Source organism: Scaptodrosophila lebanonensis, unplaced genomic scaffold, assembly GCF_003285725.1.
Source record: "Scaptodrosophila lebanonensis strain 11010-0011.00,11010-0021.00 unplaced genomic scaffold, SlebRS2 tig00000096-arrow-pilon, whole genome shotgun sequence".
Lineage (NCBI taxonomy): Eukaryota > Metazoa > Arthropoda > Insecta > Diptera > Drosophilidae > Scaptodrosophila > Scaptodrosophila lebanonensis.
The window spans coordinates 1210915-1229487 of record NW_022060567.1 but is presented as its reverse complement, the minus strand read 5'-3'; the positions used below and the strand labels follow the sequence as shown (position 1 = coordinate 1229487).

Genomic DNA, 18573 nt, shown 5'->3' with positions numbered 1-18573 from the left:
AATTGCGCGCTCTTTGTCGCACCCCAATTGCCTTATTGAAATAATTGTTTGCTTGTGCACACACTGATGCCTGCAATCGATAGGAGTCAAAGAGCCCGTTGTGTCGTTATATGCATATCGGTAGGAATCGATACTCCAATTGGACTCTTAAACACATCACTAAGCCGTGTTATATTGAAATTTAGTGGTCCGTCGGTCGCATGCAATTTGTTTTGTTGCTCATTTTCCAACTTATTTCGGGCTTTGCGCTGCTTCTGATCGTGATTCACTATATATATTATATAACTAAAGCGATTGCCGGTGATTTGCGTCAACAACAACAGCAACGACAACAAGAACGGGAGAGGCGCGCACTGATAGACCAAGACCCGCTCAGAACAACAGTTGAAAATTATTCAGATTTGCCCACAAACAATTATAAAACTTCTTCAGCAGCAGTAACAATAGCAACAAGAAGAGCAACAACAACAACAATGCAAACAAACGATGATGCAAAATTTATTAAAAAGTGAGTGCTGCTGACGTCTGTGCCTGTTTGTATTGTATGTGTGTGTGTGTGGGTGTTAGGCAGAACATTAGCGCATAACAATAACGACGACGGCAAAAAACAATAACAACAACCATAACAGTCGTGGTAGCAGCAGCAACAACAAAGACATGTTTCGGTCGTCAGAGCAAAGTGGCAAAAGAAACTCAAACCCACTCACCTTGCAGCGGTCTACTTGATTTTTATTGATTTTCCACTTGCCGCAAGCTTTTGTTTCTATGCGTGTGTATCGCAAACCGTCAACAACACCAACAACAACAACAAGAACAGCTAGCAAAATAAATTGGCATTTAAAGTGTGTTCGCCCTCTTAGTCATGTTGCGCGCGTGGTGGGCGGCAAAGGCGTGGCATCATGGTCATATATGGCAACATAAGCACATAACCAGAGGCACTTATTTATTATGTCCATATAAATACATACATTTATGTGCATGTGTATAAATGTTTTAAGTAATGTATGTGAAGCGCATTGACCCGGTCCGGTTGTCTCTTTGTATGGAAAACAATCAATCACACAAACTCGTACATATACATACATACATACATATGTATGAACATAAATACCCTCCAGATCGCCGGACTTGCGAATTCGTTGGTTACCGATCGACACCACATTTTGCGCTTTGTACGAACGAAATTATGTTTCAGTCATGAGTTTAAGGACTTCCGTAGAGAAAATACCGCTACATTTATAGAATTAAAACTATGAACTGATTTTATTTAGTAAATTACTACTGCTCTTAAGTACATTTGCATCTTATTCCCAGCTACATAGGCTGTATAAACAATACCATCTGTGTTTTCTATTACCCATGAAGAGATTTCTTTTTATCTATGGTAGTGTAAGCGTAGCATGCAAGCTACTCAAATTATCGCCTAGTGATTGAATACTGGTTTTTATCAGCGATTTTTTTTTTTGTAAATTTAGTTTTCAACGTGTGTCAGTTTGGTGTTAAATACATATGTTTAAGCACGCGTGAAGACCAATCAACTAAAACCTTCGGTCCACTATCACTTGAAAGCTCCTTAAATGAATGGAAGTTATTAATTACTAAATAGCTTGACGATGAAAAGTGGGTTTTATATATTTCTGCTCTTTAATTTCATCTGCTTATGCTTTTTGTTATTATTATTAAGTTAAGTATCGTCATTAGTGTCATTAAAAATGATGTCAGCAACTCATTTTTGCATCGATTTCATTTTACTTTTGTCATTTTTGAAGCAGTTTTGCACCAAGTCCTACAAAATAATAGAAATGATATGTATATGATTTTCAAACAATTAATAATGGGAGACTCCTAACATGAAATCGGTTTCAAAATAAGTTTTCAATAGAACAATACTCTACCAAATTACTAATAAACAGATTTTCTTGTTTCTTGGATAACTTAATTTCAAGCTAAACGTTTAGTTTTAGTACTTGTATAATTATGTTTTAATAATACAGAAAGTCTGTTTAAATTACTCATATACTTTGTTATACACATTCGAAAATAAAGCTCTACACCAAGCCAACTGACTCATATACATATATATGTATCTGAATCAGCTTTTCCTTCTGATAACAATTCATCATTGCCCGAAATTCTGTTAATACTAATATCCCTAATTGATCCCTATTTTTCCTCAAATAACTTTGAAAAGTTAACTGTATTTTTAGCCATTAGAACATTTCTTATATTTTTTGCTACGAAAGGCATTTTGAAATACAAAAATGAAACAATTTGCAAATATGAAGCTCTTTAAATAGGGCTCAAAAAATTACTACTTAATGAATATTAGTAGAGTTGACTGTCGATTTAAATTAAATTATTGGGAGAATACTGTCGATTTGTTATGCGCCTCATTATTTATTTACTATACTAGTGAGTGTCTTGATTGATTATTGAACTAAAATGCTAATTCTTTCAATTTTTGTTTGCTTCGCTACAACAACAACAATTTGTAATAATATTGACAACTATAACAACAATTGATCGATTGAAACAGACGTTGGAAAGGCGGCTCCATCGAACCACATCCCACAGACAAGGCGCTAATTGTCAATTACCAGCTGGAGGCAACAGTTTTTGGCGAACCCAATAATCCCATGATTGAGGAAAAGAAGGTATGTCCAATTCCAACGACCCTACACAATACTACCTGTGCATACATACATACATATATATTTGCAACTTCTCAGCTCAGGTGGCGTGTGCTAATGTGGCAGTATTGGCTAATTCAGGGCAGCCAATAAAAATAATATAAAACGAGCCATTTCAGACAGCGGTCGGCGAAGCAGAGAGCTGCTTTCAAAGAAGGGTCAGGGCAGGCCTCATAAAGTTTTGCGAAAAATGTATTTCGTAGTAGCCTCTGCTTGAGCGCACACCTTAGTTTTTGTGTTTTGTATGTGTGTGCGTGTGTGTAACTGTGTGGTACATTATGTAGGCGTTGGCATTGAATTTAACCCTAAAACATGACCACACAGTCGATATGGGACATACAAACATGACCCAAATCCAAAACCTCCACCAATATAGCCATGAATGGGTGCCTATATAGACAGTATCCTTGAGTTGGTCAGAGATAGGTCGAGTTTTCAGAAAATCTTACTTACAGGCGTTCTAGTGTATAAAGAAATTATTATTATTTACGTTCTTAATATTTAGAAAAATATAGATAGAATTTTAGTTTTGCAGTTAATTTCCCTTGAAATTCAGGGACATCTCTCTTGTAAGAATCGATTTGTAGCCGTTTCAAAAAATAGTTCTTCAAATATTTCAGATCTTAAGTCTACCTAAGCCAAAAACTAAAAACAATATTCAAGATTTTATAGCGCCATAAACTATTCATAGGAAACTATTCATTTTCAGAACTTAGATGAACAAACAAATTTCTTCTTATTATTGAGCGTCCGCTCCATTATAAGTATACCTTATTTAGTATAATGTAGCTAATGAATTATTGCTAATAGTTTAAGTATCATAAGGTAAGATATTTAAAGAATGGATATCGTAAATTCTGTGGATAAAGGAAAGCTTTGTTATATTCTGTGGAAACTGCTTACACTTTGATGTTTACCAATAACTTCTTTCTGGTTAGTATTTAGAGAATAGCAGACCCAGTTGTGTCTTTAAGAACTCACACAATGATGTTTAGTATTATCAATTAAATATTGTCGAATATTGAAAGCAGCACTCCTGGCCCCATTTAGGTGAAGAGCATTATTATGCCTTTAAAGAGAAATGTTTGGTTTATGGCATTTAAATGCAAATGGTAACCAATGCAGTTGGTGGTCCTGTGATGGCACCTGTTATGTTTCCACTGACGACCACAACGACTCAAACGCTTGTGGGGTGAAACCCCCTTATTTTTTCGATTGCTGCAGATCATTGGAACATTCTGTGACTAATTCCGCTATATGCCTTTCTTTATAGAATTGTCAGAAAATAATACGACTGCGTTCGCTTAACGCCAAAACAGACCCTGCTGCCTTGGCACGTGAAGTTGTGGATAAATGCGATCTCATACACAAGTCTCAATTGAACGATGTGGAACAGATTATATTCTATTTGAAGAATCGCAAGGATAATGCCAGCAATGGTGAGCACTCGTATATGCTTCAAGGCTTCCAATATCCGCAAACACATTCCTCCTCTTCCAGACATTACCGAGAACAACACAAACACGAGACGTTCAGCGGCCGTTCACACGCGTTCCTCAGCCCGTTCCCATAGCAGTGTGGCCGCCATGTCGAGCAGTACTAGCAGCAATGCGGGCTCCAGTGCCTCAACGCCGCTGCAGCCTTCTGATGTGTCAATCAACAACATTGACGAGTACGTGGAGCTGCTGTACGAGGAGCTGGGCGAACGCATACGCGGCTCGGCGATGATTCTACAAATGGCACGCAATCCCGACAATTTAGAGGAGTTGGAAAAGAACGGTCTATCATCTTACCCTACCCTTTCTAACCTTTCCATTTTGCTAAACGGCTTTATTTTTAATTGCAGAAGCCTGCCTCAGCGCCTTGTCGCGCGTTTTGCGCGAAGATTGGCGCAAAAGTCTCGATCTCTCGACAAACATTATTTATATATTCTTCTGTTTCTCCACCTATACAAAATTTCATCCGCTTATTGTGCAGTACAAGGTGCGTATATCATCTGGTAATATAGTCAGATTAAAAGTTTCGCAGAACTGTGCGCTTGACAAAAAAGGACGTCACGTTAAACGCAAAAATTGTTTGTAACAGACAGCATGAACTGTTCGTTCGTCTGTTTGTCTTACTAATTGTAGATGTAAAAAGTGGATTATAATTTATAACGACCTTTTCTTTGACCTTTCACGACTCCGGTTAATTCATTTGTTCCCATTTACTCAATGATCCACAGATTGGTTCGCTTTGTATGGACGTCATTGATTATGAGTTGCGACGCTATGAGACGATGCGGAATGAGCTGGACGTACGTAAAAATCCCAACGGCTCGACGCCGCAATCGGCGAAGGCCAGCAAAGAGAAGCTTAACCGCAGCACCGACGACTTTCTGGACATTATGAACGAGGAGAAGCCAAAGGAGGTATGAGAAGGTGCTCTTAATATTATGGAATGGAGGAGTAATTTTTGTATTTCTGCAGATGGAACCACCGCGGCGGCGTATACCCGAGTTGAAGCAGCGCCCAAAATCGGGAAACTGGAGCAGCTTTCACGGCTCGATGTCCTCGTCGTTGATCAAGAGTCAAATATTGAATAGCAGCTATCATGAAGCGCTCTCTGCGGGCGCCAACGCCGAGCCGGTCTGCACAAACGTCTCTAATGGCGACTTTAAAGCGCAAAGCAACGAGTCTCTCGATCGGAACGATCCCAAGGTGAAGAAGGAGGAGATCGATCGTTTGAATAAGCAGCTAAAAATCTTTGCCAAGAAGCAGGAGCAACTTTTACGCGTCGCCTTCTACCTGCTGCTGAACATGGCCGAGAATGTAAAGCTGGAGGAGAAGATGCGACGCAAGCATATAGTGAAGATGTTGGTTAAGGCGCTGGATCGCCAGAACATTGATCTGTTAATGCTAGTCAGCACCTTTCTTAAGAAGCTCTCGATAGTGGGTGATAACAAGGATGAAATGTCTGCGCTGAACATTGTGGCCAAGTTGCCGCGTCTCTTCCAAAACGGCCACACCGATCTTGTGCAGGTTACACTCAAGCTGGTCTTTAATCTGTCCTTTGATGGCAACCTGCGTCGCAAGATGATTGGAGCCGGCTATTTGCCCATGCTCGTGATGTTCATCAATGATGAGAAGCACCATGGCATTGCCGTGAAAATCCTCTACCACATGAGTCTGGACGATAAGGTGAAAGCCATGTTTACGCACACAGAATGCGTCCAAATGGCCACAGACGCCATCATCCTCAATCTGAATGTGAAGGTCGATTTGGATTTAATTGCCTTGTGCATCAATCTGTCCCTCAATCGTCGCAATGCGCAAATTATGGTCGAGGGGCAGCGCCTGCACAGTCTAATGGATCGAGCGTTTAAGTACCAGGATGCATTACTCATGAAATTGCTGCGAAATCTCTCCCAGCACGAGTCGCTGCAAGTGCAGTTCATCGATTATGTCGGCGATCTCGCCCGCATTCTCACCATATGTGACGATGAGGCTTTTATTGTCGAATGTCTCGGCATTTTGGGGAATCTCGCGCTAACCGATCTCGACTATTCGCAGATATTGCAGAACTTCCAGCTTATACCCTGGATACGCCAACTGCTGGTGCCCTGCGCACGTCTAGACGATCTCGTGCTGGACACGATCGTCTATCTTGGCACCTGTGCCTACGATGAGCTCTGTGCGTTGCTCTTCTGCCGCGCCAAGGTCGTGCTCTCCCTCATCGAACTGCTGAAGGCCAAGCAGGAGGACGACGAGATCGTCTTGCAAATCATTTTCGTATTCCAGCAAATATTGCGACACGAAAGCACACGCGAATACATGATCAAGGAGACGGAGTCGCCGGCCTATTTGATTGATCTGATGCACGACAAGAACGAGGAGATACGCAAGGTGTGCGACTATTGTCTGGACATTATTGCGATCAGCGACAGCGAGTGGGCCAAGCGCATTAAGGTGAGTGTTCTTATCTCATTCAAAATTAAGACTTCTAAAGATAAGTTCCTTATTTGATTGAAAGCCCGGTTCGATTTATCAAAACGCCAACGTAATTCAAATTCAAAATATATATGTATATGTACATATATGCAAGAATCGCACGACTGTATAGCATAGTTGTTATAGAGCGTGAGTGTTGCATCTTTTATCGCCGTCGCACTTTTTGTGCCAATTATAGTCGATAGCTATGCAAATAGTTGGATATAATGGCATTATTCTTCTTGTATCATCTTTTTGGACAAAAAAGAACTATATTAGTTGCATTTTAAAGCTTTCATATAAATGTATGTGTATATTTTTGTAGCTGGAAAAGTTTCGCAATCACAACTCCCAGTGGCTGTGCATGGTGGAATCACAGCAGGATCATGACAACGAGCAGGACTATGTGGACAATGAGGAGGACGATAATGATTTGGACACATACTTGCGATCCGAGTATTTGGACAATTGCGATTTGTATAATAGCGCGCATGCCAATGATGGGGGCGGCAGCAGCGGCGGCGGCGATAATGACAGCAACAATAGCAACAATCCGGCCAGTCCGGCCATGTCCACCTACAGTCGGCCAGTTAGCACGTAAGTGAGCTGCAAATTTTAAATGCTAAATGCTAAGGCAACGGCTATTCAATACTCTTCCCCCACAGCTATCGGCGTAGTCAGGATCTTGATGATTTGTACAACATGACATCAAGTTCCAAGTCGCAGGCGTCCAGTCAGGGCGATAACAACTATATGTTCAAGTCCAACAAGTCTCTCGATGCGGAGGGTCTGCACGAGGAGCTGCTAATGGCATAGGCCTAGGAAAAACACAAACATAAAGACAAACCGACGCATACAAATCGAATCCAAGTCCAAGCCACATGAACACGAACAAATTTCAATTAATGCTTTTAAGAGATTTGCAATCACAACGCCACGCTTTCGGAGCAGCTGCTCGCTGTACAATACATTTAAGTGTATATGAGATATATATATATTTAAACATATATTTATGCCATAGCTACTACCTGTTCACGTACACGTACACATACACACAAGTATATATACATATACATATGTATGTATGGGCATTGGTGTACGATATATTTTTTTGTCGCTTGTTACAACAAGAAAACAACAATTAGTCAAAAGTTATATACATATATTCTAATCAAATCTCGGCCAGCCAGCGGCAACTCGATGTTTACTCCACGACATTCTAAATACGATAAATGGCGCACATGTCTTTTTTTGTTAATTTATTTATTTACGTTACTATTATACATATATCGTTAATTATAATTCTTGTTTTTAATCCTTAAATTTAGTTTATTTAAGAGGTTCTGTGCAATAATCTCACTCAAAGTATTATGTGTTGTTATTTTTTTATTATTTTTGTTTCAATTAATTTATAAATAATATACAAATATGTACGTACAAGCCTATTTGTGTAACCCTAAGGAAACGAGTTCGAATATAAAGATGTATTTGTGCAATTAAAAAAAAAAAAGAGGCGTGTTTTTCTTTTATAAGATCGCTTAGATATAAGATCTATCTACTCGCATACCATGTACAATATTTAATTTCAATACATAATACTGTACATCAATGTATGGCCATAGAATGGAACTAAATGGAAACCAACTAAATAAAGATATACATATGTAGCTATTGCTGCCGAAAGGAGATATATTGAGTCACAATCTACGTCCAGACTTTTGCTTTTTACAAGCATGCTTGTTAATTTCAAACCAGCGCTAATCATTACTAAGCTCAGTAACAAACAAATGATTTGTTTATAAATCTGTGCTGCAGTTTGTTTTCAAAATGGTTACTTAGAGCTTTTGGAAAAGTTAAAAGTTACAGCAAAAGTTAAACTATTTCTTTTAGGTATCAACCAAAATTTAGGGCAACAAAATTCTTTTTATTGCTTCATTAATGCTTTTCTCTTTTAATAAACATTCATTAAAAACTTATTGCCATATGTGAACTATAACAGAAGTTAAGCCTAGATCATTGGTGCCATCTTTTTGAAAATAAATACTTTCAATACTGTAACCATAAACAATACCTGACTTAATAAAAAGGAATATAATTCGATTAGATAACGATCCTAAAATTGACAGACAACTTGTTTGTAACAACATAATGCTTAAAAGTTTTATTTAGTTTTGGCAATTTGTATTTGCTTATTGAAATATTTACAATCTTGTCTATAGTTTTTACAATTTTTTACACTTAATTAGCTTGTATCTTAATTTGAGGTAGTTCCTTTTTTGGGGTACGTATAATCGTTTGTACTGTTTACGATCTAATGCCTAACATGTTGAACAAATTTTGTCAATTGTTTTCTATAATCTAGATTCACAGAAATTGCGGCGTGAAAAAAAAAAATAAGACTGCGGTTGCTTTGTTGGTGAAAACACATTGTAGGACTTTGTGCGGATTAGGTGGCAGTTTCTTGTCAGGAAACATATTACCATACATATAGCTGTGACCGCACCTGAAGACGTCTCTCGGCTTAGAGCAGCGACGAAGTGAAAATCTGCTTGAGTATTTGGGGCAACTTGGTCAGATCCATGCAGACAAAGCTATGTCCGGCCGGCATTTGTGCGTTAATTCTGTAAACAAAGAATTAATTAGTTATACTAGATGATATACGAGTATATGTGTGAGCTACTTACTCGTCTGCCTCCTCGGCGAGACTGCCAATGAAGATGACATAACCCTTGACTTTGGGTTCGCCACGCTTGAGGGCGAGTGCCAGATCTTTGGGCGCAATGCCATAACGCGACAAATTGGCGTCGCTGAGCACAACAACTATAGAATTATCGTATTCGTCTTCGGCGCCTAGAGTATTGACGGCTTCGCGTGTGGCTTTGACGGTGCTATCGCCAGACCAACAGAATTGCGAATGGGCGTGCATCAAGCGTATAGCTTCGAAGCGTTCTTTGTCGTTCTTGGGGGCGCTGCCCACATTTACGAAGGGAATTTCCCAGCCCTCGCCACTGTGGCCAACCACATCGTAAACAATTTTCTTTTCATAACTCTCGAAGGCCTCCATCACCATGACGACGGCCTCCAGTTCACGGTCCAGTCGTCCATCGTAGCCATTAAATCTAGCGGGGGGAAGGAGGATTTAGAAACGTTGCTGTTTTTTATATTTTTACAATTTATAGCTCTTTTATTTTACCTGTACATGGAGCCGGAGACATCCACCACCAGTTTTAAGCGATTGGGCTTCTCCTGTACGTGATCTGCCCAGGGATTGGCTTCGGCACGTCGCCTATAGATGTTCTTCTCGCCCGTAATGCCCTCGATGAGTCTGGTATCGTCAAGTTCTCCGTGCGTCTGATACTTCTGCCACTGTCGCTCCTTGCTCTTCGTCTGCATGGCATCCAGGACAGCCTTGAGTTGCTGCACCTGCTTGCGATTGGGCTCACTGAACTGGGCATAGAGCCGGTGGTCGTGCGCGGACATTTTGATTTCCTTGAGCTTCTCCTCGAACGCCTTGCGATTCATTTCGCGTGCTGCCTTCTTAATCTCCTCGGGTATATCGTTCTTCTCCTCATCACTCAACTGGTGCACCTTGTGACCTTTGTCGAGCCGAAAGGGACCACCCTTGCCGCCCAGACCAGCAGTGTCGCGTCCGCCACTTCCACCGGCCCACGTATTTCCTCCCACATGGGGGTCATTCTTGGGATCTGTCTTACCGTACTTGGGACCCGAAACGCCCAACCCACTATGGCGTTGCACAGTCAATTGGAGCTCCTTCTTTTTGCGCAGAGCGTAGAGTTCGTTCTTGGCATAGGCCTCAATGGGCAGACCATGCTTGGCCAGGACTTGGGTGACCTGTTCGAGTGCCTCCGGCTGATATTTATCAAAGTCCAGCACGTTGCCAACCAGCTCAGACATGGACTCATCGGGATAGCGTTCCAAATGCTTTACTATGCTGACCACCTCCCGCGTAGAGTAGGGATAGTTGAGCAAACCCTCGTCGGCGAGGCTGCGCAGCTCCCCGAAGGCATTCACCAGCGTTCGTAGCGTCTGTGTCGGTACCGAAGGACCATATTGTTGCAGCAAATAGATCTCCGAGTCGGGTGTGGGATTGTCAATGGCATGGCAGCTGAAAACATCGCCCAGCGAGGCGAAGAAATCGTTACCCAGGAAAGGAAAGCCCGGTCGATTGGCCAGCACAATTATCCTGAAGTTGGGATGCGTCTCAATGAGTTGTCCTGCATCCAAATGAGTGTCGCTACCTGCTGGCACAATTTTGCGTCCATCAGATAGCACCATTTCGCCACTCTCGACCAGCGTCCTCAGTATGCAGGTGACATTCACCGGCGCCTTGTCCGCCTCATCAATGACCAGCACATGGCCTGCCTTCACGGCCTTCACCAGCGCACTGTCCTCGTAAATGACTTGACCATCACGCAGCGTAGATTGTACTGTCAGGCTGTGGACGGTCGTGTCCCGATGCAGTTGCAGGTACTCGCGTGGCTTTCGCATCAGCTCCAGTAGCTTGTCGATGAGCTTGTTCTTGCCCACGCCTTGGTTGCCCACAAGCAGCAGGTGATCGCCGATGATGAAGTCCTGCAGCAGACGCTCCAGCAGCTCCACATGCTGTGGCATTTCGTAGAACAGCGTACTGGGCACCTTCGACTGCTGCGCCTCTGTGGTGGCCTCCAGTTTCAGTTCCGTGTTGCCAATCCTAAGCGTATCGCTCTCCACCGAGATTTGCTTTCTTACCTTCTGATTGGCGGGGGGCTGTCTTATGCCTGCGTCCTTAATGGCCTGCTCCAAGGCAGCACGTGAGAGTGCCGGCATGAATTTGGCCAGAAACGTGTTTTGCACAATGTCGTGGACAGATCCATAGTTGCTGCTGTTCTCGTTGGGCGGATAGGCTGCCATGCGGCGGGCAATTTTAAGCAGCTGGCGGGTGGACAGTGTGCCGGCCATGCTCTCCAGCAGCGGGTCCTTCGAGGCGCGCAAAATGTGCGCTAACTCGATGACCTTGTGCATATCCTCATGCATCTTACCGCCGCCATGAAGTTGCTGTATGATCTCATATTCCTCGGATTGCTGTAGCGGACGCACCTCTTGGTACAAGAACAGACTTAGCAGCTCCGGCGTCAACCAATTCTGTTGCGGCACATTCGGCTTTGGCGGCTCCGCAAGTGCCACAATCCGAAAGCTTTCGCTGATGGGCAGAATACCACGCTCCGCCAGCTCCAGCTTTGTCAGGCCCTGCTTTAAAAGCGCTTGATAGCGATCTTCCCGCAGCAGAGTAGTGCCGTCACACAACTGCAGTTCGCGGTCATGCACGAGTCTAGGTGGGAAGGAAGGAGGTGAATAAAGGAGGAGAATACCGAACGAGAAGCGCACACTTACCGCTGCAGCACGCTGGCCGTGCTCTTGTGCAGGCGATGGATGCCATTGAGTATTGCCACGGAGCCCGTCTTGGCGGCACGGACGAGCGGTGAGTCCCGCCATACAGTATCGCCCTCTACGCTGGTGATGCGTTGCTGCACCAAATCCCGCGACGTCATGTCCTCGTATAGCATCATGGGCTCAGCAGATTGTTGGAGCAGGCGCAGCAATTGCTTAGTTAACGTCAACTTGCCCACACCCCGCTCCCCGATGAGACAAACATCGCCCACGGCATAGGATTGAATGAGACTTGCCAGCACATTGCGCTGATGTGTCAGATCTATGAAATCGTTGGGCGCGTTCGCTGCACTCTTTGCCGAGCCGGCTGGAAGCGTCAGCTTCACATCATCCAGCTGGAAATCAACTTTCTCGCCAGCAGTTGCTAGCTGGCTATCGATGCGCTGCACCGATTTACTGGCCACTGTGTCCACTTTCAGACTCTTGAACAGCTCCTTGATGCGTTGCTTCTGCTCGTGCTTCAGCATAGACTCGTACGGATACAGACGTGAGATGACATCGTGCACACTCAGCGAGGGATTGTTTTGCTGGGTGACAAAAAAACAACGATCTTAATTGGCATGGGATGGATTTTTTGTGATTTGCTGCAGCTTACAAGCATTTGTGCGCCCAGGCGCAGACTGTCGAGCGGAAAGTCGGGCAGATTGAGGGTCGCATCGGTTGTCTGCACAGTAAGGGCAAAGGAGAGCAGTCCTTTGAGGGCCTCGAGCGGGGCTTGTGGCGCCTGGCGCTGCAGTTGCAGCAGCAACTCGTCGTAGGAATAGTGGGCTATGTTACGAGACTGAAATCGGGAGCGCAGCGGCGGATCTAGTGGAGTGCCTTTGTATTTCTGTGTCGGCAGTCCGAGAGCGACCACGCGAAAGTTCTCAGACACGCGCAGCAGTCCCCATTCGTCCAGCTGCGCCTTGCTGTGCGTCTGCAATCAAAGTATATACAAATAGCAGTAATATTTGGGCTACTAAGTCTGCAAAAACACACCTCCAAGAGCTTGTCGTAACGTTCGGGTGCCATTAGAAATTTGCCATTTTCCAAATGCATCTCGCGATTCTCCAGCAGATTGTTGAGTATGGGCAGCACATTGCGCTCGGCATGCTCCACACCATCGAGCACAAGGACACGACCATGCAACGCCGCACGTACCGCACACTGATCATGATATATGGCTGCCCGATCCTTGATCTCACGTCGCTGCTTCAAGTCGCTCTCCGTGGTGTCCCGACTAAGGGCTATGTACTCGAGTTCGCGTTGCGTAAGCTCCAGAAATTGCAGCGCCAGCTGGCGTCGCAAAGGACCCGGCTGCCCTAACAGGAACATGTCCTGCTTCAGTGCATCCTTCTGCAGCATCCAGCGCAGATGGTGCAGCGCCGATTGTGTGAACTGCAGCGTTCCATCGGCTGCATAGTGCACTGTGCAAGATAAATTGAACTTTGTACTCAAACACGGTGGAGCGGTGGATTTGGTACTCACCATATTGTTGCGGCACCAGCTCCGGTTGCCTGGGTTTTGTCAGCCTTACGGTTACATCACCAATCGTTAGCTGCTCGTCAGCTGCCGCTGCGGCTACGGCCGGTTCAGCTTTATCTTTTGCTGCTGTGGCGTAACTTCTCCTCCAGGAGGTGGTGGAAGTGGAAGCGGAAGATGTTGCTGCTGCGGCTGCTGCCCTCACATTATGTTGTAGTTGTCCGTATTTGTGGTGGTGACGCAATAAATAGCCAGCGCGACTTTGCAAATTTGCCAGCATCTTGCAATGTGGGAGGGGGTGGCGAAACTAAAAGTGCGTTTTAATAATTTCCACTATTAATTAAACTAGAAACAAACAACAACAACAAATACAACCAAAACGGACCAACAACAACAAGTTCGAGCAACATGCGCGCTATTAACAGCTGTTCAAAAGTGCTGCCAAGCGGGCACATACAGCTGTTTTGCTAAGTGGCTGTTGGCTGCTTGCTGCTGGTTTGTGTATGTGCTAAATGCAAGACTTGTGGTGATGCATTTTTGGTCAAGGTTAGAAAGTAGGGAAACATAAATCAAATACCTTATAAGATACTGCATTTGTATTCATATTTAGTAGGGCATTCAACAACAGCTTTATTGTGAAGTGAATTTAATTTTACAATGGTCACTTGCATCAATATATTAAATTTTTGATTTCAGGAGAAGTGTTCTTCGAAACTATACAGACTTCAATTGTGTAGAGCTTCCAAAACCGAGTATTCAACTCAAATGAAAATTCACAATATTCTCCATTTTTAATGTCAATTGCGCAACCTTAACTTTCAAGTATTATACACATAAGTCAAAAAAATCGCAGCACTTGTGAAAAAAAGGAAATCTCTGTAAGCAGTTTGATATCACTAGAATGGCAAAAAAAAAAAAACCCTGAAACACCAATCTGATTTTACATCAATGTTTAATAAATGAAATTTATGAAGTTGAATTTATTTAAAAGGAGGGTCACTTGCGCAATTTAAAAGCGTTTTTCTTATGCTTTCGTGATGGCTTCAAAATTCATAGCACCTCACGGCTAAAAATTAGGGTAAACATATTTCTTTTGATAAGTAAGCATCGTATTTGTCAAACTGCGAAGGAGTGTTGTCTTACAATTTAGATGGCGCTGCCACAACCCTAGTAGGCTTTGAGTTCCAACGGAAGGTCCCCCAGCAGTTGTGGCACAATAATTTCAGTCTTGCTCGAAACTTTATAATGAACACTTCGTAGACTCGAATATTTGTTTTTATTTGATTTTTAATTTTTTGTTTTTATAGTATTTTATTAATAATATTTATTTTTGTTTTTTCAGTGATTCATTCTTTTTCTTTATGTCTTGCTAAAAAGTAGTATTCGTAAATGGGGCTATCCAAAACACGTCCACGTTCAGTCTACGGATAAGCGAATACTACGGTTTTTGTTTGTTTTTAAACATTTCTATTGAATTTTAGAATATTCTAAAACAGCTGGCGCTGCCACAGCCAGTTCAAACGGAAGGTCCCCAGATTTGAATCTTTGATTTTTAAGTTTTTGTTTTTATAGTATTTTATTAATAATATTTATTTTTGTTTTTTAAGTGATTTATTCTTTTTCTTTATGTCTTGCTAAAAAGTAGTATTCGTAAATGGGGCTATCAAAACACGTCCACGTTCAGTCTACGGATAAGCGAATACTACGGTTTTTGTTTGTTTTTAAACATTTCTATTGAATTTTAGAATATTCTAAAATAGCTGGCGCTACCACAGCCCTATTAGGCTTTGAGTTCAAACGGAAGGTCCCCAGATTTGAGTATTTGATTTTTAAGTTTTTGTTTTTAATAGTATTTTATTAATAATTTTCATTATTGTTTTTTAAGTGATTTATTCATTTTCTTTATGTCTTGCTAAAAAGTAGTATTCGTAAATGGGGCTATCCAACACACGTCCACGTTCAGTCTACGGATAAGCGAATACATCGGTTTTTGTTTGTTTTTAAACATTTCTATGGAATTTTAGAATATTCTTCGTTTTTTTTTCGTAAATTTCAATATAATTTAGCATTTAAAAGATGCAGTATTCGGAAATGGGGAGGGGCATTGGAAACAAGCAATAAATACGTAGCCGCTTTGATTGGAATAATTATTTTAATTTATTCATATTTTTAATACGTTCTTTTATTGATAGCTTTATTTTTCGAATAAATAATTAGCTTTTAACTTGTGCCCCACACAGAAGTATTTTTAATACGTTTTTATTTACCTATAATGTTGGTTTTTAGTTTTTTCGAATAAATAATTAACTTTAAACTTGTCTGGGAACTTAAAAAGTTGCTGAAATCGGAAAAATATTTTTCCCCAAATCGAACGCTAAACTGAGGACATATTCTCGAACATATGGAGTGAAGTAGCGAAATTTTGATAGAATCTGTTGAAAGACAAGCTTGATCCTAACTTCTTTCGCTCACCAATAGTCGAAAATTGTGGCCAAACATCGTCTCTCTGGATCTTTTTTTGTGTACTTAAGACAAAATCGATCAAGAAATTGTGCTTAATTGTGGAACAGGGAATGGGACAGTCCAGTTGAACTGTTACTTTCATTTTTAATTCATAACTGAATGAATTTCAAAATATCGGCAGGGATTTTTCGTATTTCAGTCTACAATTTGAATAAGAATCCTACTATTCATTTGCCATCAATCGATTTGAATTTTTAACTTTGAAACTATCACGCTACCATTCTAAGATAACAACTATTCCCACACTCGTTTGGATTTCTGCTGAGTGTGGGAAAAATGGATAATGGATTGACCTTGAAACATTTAACTCGCACACACTTGACTGGGAATGTTTTTTCTTCAGTTTTGCAAAATATCACTGCCTTTGATAAGCTGCAAGTTTCCCACAGCCGCATGACTACATAAATGAATCAAACATACATACATACATATGTACATGTTTTTATATATGTACATACATACATATGTATGTGTAGACTACTGGGCGATAATCGCCTATAATATATAGTAAAAGAACTTTTTTAACTACAAATCGTACCTTTTCCGGCCGGGCACCCCATGATTTATGTTCTATAATTAAAATAATTATACGCGTAAATTCGAGTAAGTGCGGGTGGTTTAGTAATGCTTCAAAGTTCAACAGCGGGCACACCCTTGTATTATTCAATATTTGAACGATATTTCAGATTCCTGCCCAGAAAGTAATATAGTCTTTCTGCGGGTATTACAAATGGTGTATATACACATGTAGCTCGGGATGATCGGCTGGAGAGCTAAACTTCAACCAAACTGTTCCGAAACTACAGACCAAAATTTATAAAAAACTTCTTTTTCATTTTTGAACGCGTAAAGATCAGTTCTTCAGTACTTCTATTTAGAGGGTTTTCCTTTGTACAATTTTCATTTTATATGAATATGTATATGTACATTTTTTTTTTTTCCTAATGTGTTTCTTTAAGCGGAACCTATGAGCTAATACGAGCAATTCATTTCATCACATAATTATGATACTATTCAATTAAATATAATACTAATAATATATTTTTGCAAATTGAGAAAAAAGGTTTTAAGAAAACTCTAGTAATATTACAAATAAACTAAAATTTGTGTTGAAAGGAAAATTGTAGTCTTCTGCCTTGTTCTTTTATTTTTTACATTTATTCATTCAATTGTAATCTTTATCCTACATATAAGCTATTCATTAATTAAATATCTAGATGGGTTATAAAATTAGCCGAACCAGGCTAAGTAGCTAAGTTTGAGGGGCGGCACAGAAAAAGAGTTTTTCAGTTCCATATTCCTTTTGTGAAACAAATTCATAAAATAGTTACTCGCAATAGGAGAAGAAGAACGTGTTTATTTCTTCACAAATTATTGGGAATTATTTTCATTAGTCCATTATTGTGTTCGTACTTCTACGAACGCACGTCTCCAAATATTTCTAATAGCGCTTTCTGGATCGCTGTATTATCTGCCAAACACTTGCACACATCAATTTTAAAATAACTATAATTCGGGTTTGGCCAAAGTAACCGCAAATTTGGACTCAACCACAAGTGCTGGGCACGATGATAACTGCATATTTTATCACACCCTGAACCACATGGTTTGGGTACTTGGGCTCTTTATTTATTTATGTATACATATGTATGTATGCATATAGTAAACAAAACCTAATAACAAACCATTTAAATTGAACGTTTAAAGCGGCTACGAGTACGATGAAGAAAAATAGTAGATATGTCTAAGTCTGTAAATATGCTCAGACTTATCATTCATATTTAGATATCAGCTACTGCTTATCAGACTTGCAAAGTGTGCGATTTCATTTGGAAAAAGTGATCAAGCTATACTAGCTTCAGATATTGTATGTATGTACATAGATATCCATTATTATATATTTCGAATAACTTCACTTAATGGATAGCGGAAGAAATCAAAAAGCCCAAGATTATGGGTAATGCCTCGAAAGAGAATATATTATTTAAGAGACGCACCAAAAGAGACATTAAGCACGATAGAGACAATTGGAAAAGAGCAACGACTACACAGTATGCAGAAGCAGTTGGCAGCGTAGGCTCCACCCAATGGCTGGCAACGACTCCCCGACTTCATGCTTTAGTAGTATTGAGTCGAAAACAAAAACAACATGGCAAGCAAGTGGCAGCTGCACCACCATGACCTACAGACGCACACACACACACAACACATATAGGTATGCGAGCGAACGTTGGCCAATCAGCGCATCGCATGCACAATAACGGTAAGCGCACAATGCCAAAACAGCCGTTATCTCATTGGCTGGCACACTCAACGTGAAAATTGTGTTAAGAGAGTACAAAACAATGCAACGTTATTGCTGAATTCAGCGCTGAATTGAGCTGAGCGAGAGAGAAGGCCTGAGAGAGCATCAGTGGCGAGAGCAGTGCTTGTATTTGTTTCGCTGGCTTATCAGCAACCAAGCAGGTTGTTGTTATTGTTTT

At 41.3% G+C, this 18573-nt stretch overlaps 2 protein-coding genes across 2 annotated transcripts; one reads left to right on the top strand and one right to left on the bottom strand.

The window, feature by feature from the left end:
• The first annotated feature begins 200 nt into the window (after positions 1 to 200).
• On the top strand, positions 201 to 7981 carry LOC115627465 (kinesin-associated protein 3). Its single transcript, XM_030523137.1, has 9 exons — positions 201 to 508; positions 2537 to 2654; positions 3964 to 4129; positions 4191 to 4469; positions 4537 to 4673; positions 4915 to 5100; positions 5159 to 6637; positions 6984 to 7255; positions 7324 to 7981. Exons 1-9 carry the CDS (start codon positions 201 to 203, stop codon positions 7472 to 7474), a joined length of 3096 nt encoding a protein of 1031 aa, XP_030378997.1. The 3' UTR covers positions 7475 to 7981.
• Positions 7982 to 8822: 841 nt separating this feature from the next.
• On the bottom strand, positions 8823 to 14226 carry LOC115627582 (von Willebrand factor A domain-containing protein 8). The gene is made up of 8 exons (XM_030523305.1): positions 14145 to 14226; positions 13574 to 13874; positions 13085 to 13512; positions 12702 to 13022; positions 12050 to 12633; positions 9852 to 11987; positions 9343 to 9777; positions 8823 to 9279 (listed from the first exon to the last, which is right to left on the bottom strand). Exons 1-8 carry the CDS (start codon positions 14169 to 14171, stop codon positions 9180 to 9182), a joined length of 4332 nt encoding a protein of 1443 aa, XP_030379165.1. The 5' UTR covers positions 14172 to 14226; the 3' UTR covers positions 8823 to 9179.
• Between the last annotated feature and the right edge of the window lie 4347 nt (positions 14227 to 18573).